The sequence below is a fragment of the Astatotilapia calliptera genome, chromosome 11, assembly GCF_964374335.1.
Source record: "Astatotilapia calliptera chromosome 11, fAstCal68.1, whole genome shotgun sequence".
In the NCBI taxonomy this organism is placed as follows: Eukaryota; Metazoa; Chordata; class Actinopteri; order Cichliformes; family Cichlidae; genus Astatotilapia; species Astatotilapia calliptera.
In genome coordinates this window covers 24,904,300-24,911,044 of record NC_137432.1, presented here as the reverse complement: position 1 = coordinate 24,911,044, position 6,745 = coordinate 24,904,300, and the positions used below count along the sequence as shown (strand labels likewise).

The following is a 6,745-nucleotide window of genomic DNA, read 5'->3' as shown; positions in this document are numbered from 1 at the left end:
GTCGTTCCTCATTTCCTTCCTGTACTAGCCTTCTCATGTTAACTGTAAATGTGTTTCCGTACTGTAGCTACAGGACTAAATGCTGATTTTGGCACTCGAAGTGCACAAAGGAATATTTCCTTCATCCACTACACCCTTTCCTTTCATCCTGTCACCATTGTTTCAATACAATATTTGTCCCGCTGACAAAGGATCGGTGTTGAGTTGAAAAGTGCAAAGCTGCTGAAAAGCTTTTGGCTCGGTTTGTCTTCCTGTTGCTCCACAGTCACCCTCCTGTTGCCGTAGATGCATAAAGAAACTATCTAGAAATAGATTTATAAATGCTTACGGGTGCAAAACATAAGCAAGAGAGGAAGGGGGCAGCAGGAAGAGGGTGAAATAGAAATTAATATGAAAAGAGGAAGGAGACATGTTCAAATGCTTTATTTGAGAAGAGATTTGATCAGGACAAGATGTTAAGATCAAGGTGGGTTTGGATTTGTTTAATTATCACAATAGATGTGCAAAGAGTGATTACAGAGTGTCTGTCTCTGACATCCAACTACTTAATTTCTGTTTAACGCTACTTTTTAAAAAAAATATTCTTTACCCTTATATTTATTTTTGCTTTGCACCATTTTCTTCAGTCTCCTGCTTCTCCCGCTCTTCCACTCCACGTACTGCATGCTGCTGGGATGGGTGGAGTCTCCAGGTTATCCCAATGGGTACTTACCTCATGCTAGTCTAAATTGGAGCAGGTGCGCCCCCAAAGGTCACAGCCTCTCCATAAGGTTCATCCACCTGGACCTGGAGGACAGTATCGACTGTGAAAATGATGCAGTGAAGGTAAGAGGATATCTTAAATGATGTTAATACCTGCCACATACTATTTTCTCATTATGCCTCTCATCTTTTTTCCCCCTCAGATCTTTTCAAATGGAAACTTAATTTCCGTTTTGTGTGGCACAAAGGAATTTGAGGAGCTTCAGTCCACTGTAAATCCTGCGCTTTTCTCGCCCCCGGGTGGCTGCCTCGCCCTTTTGTTCCACTCGGACTACTCAAACATAAAGAGGCACACCGGCTTTAGAGGCTTTTATACAACCCAAGGTGAGAATCAGAGTAGAAATCTGCAGAAGGAGCTCAGCTTGTGGAAATATACTTATACTTTTGTAATCATATTTCAAGGAAGTCATTTTTAGAGAATAAATCACAGTGTAAAAAGCTTTTTGTTTAATAAAGAAAACATAAGATTAAAAAACATTTGTGTGCAAGAGTTTGTCTTCTTGCACTGCAAAAAAAAAGTGCTGACGACACTAACGTGACTGATGTTTCACCTAAACCTCGTCTAGTATCAGTAGACTCTTGTTCCTCTACTGAAGACTTTTGCCACACATGTTACCTAGAATACAAACCAGGAGAACTGATGCGAAACTGTGGTTTTCTCTGATTTTTTTTAATGCAAGAGATGCAAAATGTCAAGGATTTTTGTTGTCACTCTGTCGAGATGAACAAACATTTGCTGTTTGATCACTTGTTGAGTTATGACTTCTGTTAAAATGTTACGATAGATAGCATGATTGATATATTTATCAAGTCATTCCAAGGAATTGTTTTTTTTTTTTAATGCTTTTCTGCGTTTAACCGTTAGCTCATTCCCTCTGTTAGACTATGACGAATGCAAGGATAACGAAATCAACCAATGCACCCAGTTCTGTCACAACTTCATCGGAGGGTACCACTGCTCCTGTCGCCACGGCTACCACCTGGATGTGGACAACCACACTTGCACTGGTACAAATAATCAAATTTGCTTCCAAACATTCAACAGAATCAGTATTTAACACGTCTGAAGGAGACAAAAATACACAAAGAGAAGTGAAAATGGGAAAATAGAGGAAGCAGAAGTATTGTGGGGAGATTTTTGGGAAGGTACTGATTGTGTAAAACTTATGATTTTGTTAAAATGAAGGTAATGGCAATGATCTCTCATGTTCACAGTGAACTGCAATAAGGACCTGTCAGGAAAGAGCAACGGTATCATATCCAGTCCTTCCTGGCCCAACTCGTATGCAGAGAACGCAAACTGCCAGTACACGCTGCTCGTCGACTCCCAGTCTCAGGTGGAGCTCGAATTCTCGGACGTTTTTGATGTGGAACAAGGCCCCAATGGTCAATGCATAGATGCACTGAGAGTAAGTGATGACTCAGAATATGCAAATACCTCTCGAAGCTGTGTGTGTGTTCCCCCCAGAAACTTTAACTTTGCATATCAATAAACAAAGAGGAAGTTCAGAAAAAAAAGTGTTGTAACCATGGATTTGACAACAGACAGTCATCCTATTTTTGACGTTTTATGGTTTCTCTGTGTTACACATTTGGGTTTTTTCTTTGTGTACCATTCCTGTGTACATTGATCTCATCTTGTTTAGTTTCAATTTGACATATAACCTAATTATTATTTTGTTGTTGTACTGTTGTTGTTTCTTGTTTCAGAGCCACAGAAAAAGAGTCTCTAATGACATTTGAGATAAATTTTCTCCCAAATAATAAAATAATAAATGGATAAGTGCTAGAAATATAAGTTAGGGTAGTTCTTTGTCAGTGTTAGACATCACGTCTTTTGTCATTTTCATCTACACAGGAACTTTAAGGCTGATATTTTTAAGGTCATATCAGGCCTCAGTTCTTACATTCAGAGCCCATGTCGTTCACCAAGTAACAGCAGTTTTTTAGCCCTTAACCAGGAAGTGAAACTATTCGAGATTCAGAATCTCTTTTGTGAGATACCTGAGACAAGCGCTAACCAAAAGGGGGAGGGAGGGTGAGTACAGCTGCTACCAAGAGAAACCAGAGCTCCAGAAGAAAACCCCCAAAGCGGTGGGAAAAATGTGCAAACTCCAGAGAGAGAAGGGCCCTGCTGGGGCTTGAAGCCCAGGCCCCTCTTTCTTTGAGGAAATGGTGCTAACAACGTCACCAACCTGCTGTAAGCACATTCAGAGGAAATGGTGCTAACAACGTCACCGCCCTGCTGTATGCACTGTCAGAATTTCCTCCAGGATTTCTCTGTAATTGACTTCAATCATTTTTATCTGAAAGCCTCCTGTATGCATTTTCTGGCAACATGTTACTTAAATGTTGTGACTTTTTTTAAAGTCTGTCGCCTTCTAAAATTGACGATCTTGTTGGCTGCTGCTGTGTAGTCTCAGTTACAATAAGGACAGGAGGCTGTGGAGGTTTGTGGTCAAAGATCCCTCATAGAGCCTGGAGGTGTGTTTTAGGTCATTAGGTCTTTTTCAGAAATGAATAATCATCCCACTGAGCACAAACCACTGCAGGATACTGTGGTAGTCATGCTGGTTAACAGACTATCACACCTTAGACTTGTATCAGTAACCACATAAGCAGATGCAAACCATAAATCCAGTTTTTAAGTGCAACCTTATGTCTGGAAAGCATTGATGTGGGTTATAATATGTGATTTCTAAGGCTGGTCTTCCTCTGTAGCTGGGAGGACAACACACTGTTGTGGGCCTAATGATTTCTTTTTTTTTTTTTACAAGGGTTTTCCTTTTTTAAACGTCCATGTCAGAATGCTATAAACGGATAGTCTCGCACATCCATCGAGCAGTTGTGTTCAAATTCTTGACAGGTGCTGCACGTCTGCATCTTAAAGAAAGTCTGTAAACTTGAACTTGGTGACAGTGCCTGTGTTGTTTTGTTTGCAGATTGAGACTCCCTCTGGGACTCTGGGACCGTTCTGTGGCAACACGCCTCCCGAATCGCCATTTCTCACTCACGCAAACAAGCTCACGATCCGTTTCACCACTGACGACTTTGGCACCAACAAAGGATTCTACCTCAACTTCAGGACCAGAGGTACTGCAGCCTCCTCATCTCAGACACAGCTGGTAAAGAGCATCTGTTTGGATGTTTGTTGGAAACGACTGTGACTCTTCTTCTCACATCTTAATTGCAGATAAGGTCTGTCCAGCAGTGGTGACCTCACACTCCACCGTGACTCCCAAGAAAGCAGAATATAATCGTGGTGAAGAAGTGAAGGTCACTTGTGAAGAGGGCTATGTTGTAAATGATGTGAGTGCAGAAAGAAATCTGAAGTGTATCCTTGACATTTGATGTAAATATTTAATTTATTAAATAAATTGAATTCTAAATTAAATTACATTCTCATTTTATTAAGGATAAAGGCATCCATGATGTGAAATCAGAGTTCAATGCAATGTGCCATAGCACAGGTGTATGGACTCCCAGCTACACCTGTGGATGTGAGTCTGACTACAATTAATTTCAGATTTTTCTGTTTGTGTCTACTTGTTTTTTTCACACTCAGTATCATTTTTTCTCATATATAGTGGTCAATTGTGGACTTCCTGATATACCGGAAGATGGTATTCTTCAGTTGGTGGGTTCAGATGACCCACAAACTCAATATAAAGACCAGATCCAGTTTAGCTGCAGCTCAAAGTACTACACGCTGGAAGGAGATGGTGATTACAGGACGTTTTTGCTCATACCTTTTCTAGTATCACTGATCTGTTATTCCTTTTGCAAATTTCTCCTTGACTCTTTTCAGACACATTCATTTGCGGTGCCAGTGGCGAATGGATATCAACTAACGGAAATGCAGAGTTTCCAAAATGTCTTCCAGGTACGGATGTATTCCTTCTGTTTTTCAATGTCACTATTCGTTTGGAGCTCTGGGTTTAATGATGACTTCTATTTGTTTCAGTGTGTGGGCAGCCTGAAACACTGATAGCAGGTACAGGAAGAATTTTGGGAGGTCAGGATGCAAAACTGGGAGAAATACCATGGCAGCTATTCATAAAAGAGCCCAGCAGAGGAGGAGCATCCCTGATAAATGATCAGTGGGCTGTGACAGCGGCTCATGTTGTGGATGGGCATGAGAACAGCCCTTTGAAAGTCTTTGGTGGACTGATAGATAGAAGGACAACAAATGCCCCAAGCGCACCTACCTTGATCACTAACAGGATCATAATTCATCCTGGCTACAGAAAGGGGATCACTGGAAGTGCACGCACTGATTTTAACAATGATATTGCTCTTATAAGATTCACCTCCAGAATCACATTAGGCCCAAACCTGCTTCCCATTTGTCTGCCAGAAGAAAACAGTGATGTGCTGGAAAATGAACAAGGTACAGTGTCAGGCTGGGGGAAGACAGAGAAAGACAAGCCATCAGTTTTTTTAAAATATGCTCATGTTTCAGCCTACTCACGCAGCGAGTGTGAGAATACACCGAGACTGAATGACATCCCTATGAGTTTCAGTAATAACATGTTCTGTGCTGGAGACAGCGGGAAGGACAGTTGTCAGGGAGACAGTGGAGGTCCTTTTGTTTTGCCCATGTTGTCTTCTAGCAGTGGGCCTTACTATCTGACTGGGGTTGTGTCATGGGGAGATGAATGCAAGCTTCCCACGGGGGTTTCAACTACAATAGTGAACAAGGGTTATTATACCAAGGTAGGGAATTATGTGAAGTGGATTAAGCAGACAATAGAGAGAGTAGAGGCAGAAGAATCAGAGAGAAAGTAAAATAAATGATGAAGAAAACACTCTGTTATATACGATAATAAAATCATTTTCAGGGCTGATTCACATTTTAAAAAATTACTTTGCTTATAAAATAAAGACCGCAACCTTATAATCAAATGTACCAAAATAAATAACACAATCAGAACAGCTTGTTATTTCTACATTGTTTCCTATTAAAGAGAAATGTTTGCAAATCATCTGCAGACAATCTGTGTGTGTGTGCATGTTTTCAATTATTTAATCCCTATTAGTTAAGAGACACACAAAGCTGCATTTTTAAAAACTCTTGTATAATCAGTATATTTTCCCTATAAGTGACAGCAGGCTATGATCTTCTTTTCCTTTCCGGTGCTTCTTTTAGGGGTTGCCACAGCAGATCATCTGCCTCCATATCACCCTGTCTCTATAGTCTATAGCATCTTCTTCTGTCACACAAACCCTCTGCATGTCCTTCTTTCACTACATCCACCTTCCTCTTTTTCTTCCTGCCCGGCAGCTCCATCTTCAGTATCCTTTGTCCAATACATATCCACTACGCCTCCTCTGCACATGTCCAAACCATTGTCCCTCTTTATTTTCAAATCGCTTAACCTGAGCTGTCCTTCCGATGTACTCATTTCTAATGTAGTTAGAACCATAAATTAGAGGATCATCACAGTGCTTTACAGACAAACAAGCTTTCTCACATTAAAAAACTAACACCAGTAGCTCCAGATGTTGCTCTCAGTATTGAATTAATTAATTAATTAATTAACCAATTCGCCTATTTTTTTTTTTAAACAATTTATTTTTTCAAAATAATTCTTCAGTTATTTGTTATTTTTGTGGCAGAGGTCTGGCTATGATATCTACTGTTATAACATACAGACACACTCTATAAGAAGTGGTGTATTGTTCCGATATTGCATGACAGTGTCTGCATAATAGTGCATGACAACTGAAAACAAGGCCCTCAAACCAACAGCCTGACAGAGCCACACAGGAGAAGTGCACTTATTTTTAGACAGCCACAAACCATCGGCCTAATCCCTGACACTGCAGTGTTTAACATCAGTATGAGAAGCATGTTCTAGAGTCACAGCAGTGCAATCTTCATAAAAGTTGTTCTGATTAATACTGCAGCCAATATGCTCTTTAAAAAAAACTAAACTATAATTAAAAACAACCCTCAGCTCATTACGAAAACAAATCATGG

General features: G+C 40.3%; 1 protein-coding gene across 1 annotated transcript; it reads left to right on the top strand.

The window, feature by feature from the left end:
- The first annotated feature begins 231 nt into the window (after positions 1 to 231).
- c1s.2 (complement component 1, s subcomponent .2) lies at positions 232 to 5,747 on the top strand. Its single transcript, XM_026184549.2, has 11 exons — positions 232 to 466; positions 627 to 825; positions 906 to 1,086; positions 1,645 to 1,770; positions 1,978 to 2,171; positions 3,705 to 3,855; positions 3,956 to 4,071; positions 4,178 to 4,262; positions 4,350 to 4,484; positions 4,571 to 4,645; positions 4,727 to 5,747. The coding sequence occupies exons 1-11, from the start codon at positions 453 to 455 to the stop codon at positions 5,548 to 5,550; spliced, it is 2,100 nt and encodes a 699-aa protein (XP_026040334.2). The 5' UTR covers positions 232 to 452; the 3' UTR covers positions 5,551 to 5,747.
- Positions 5,748 to 6,745: the final 998 nt, after the last annotated feature.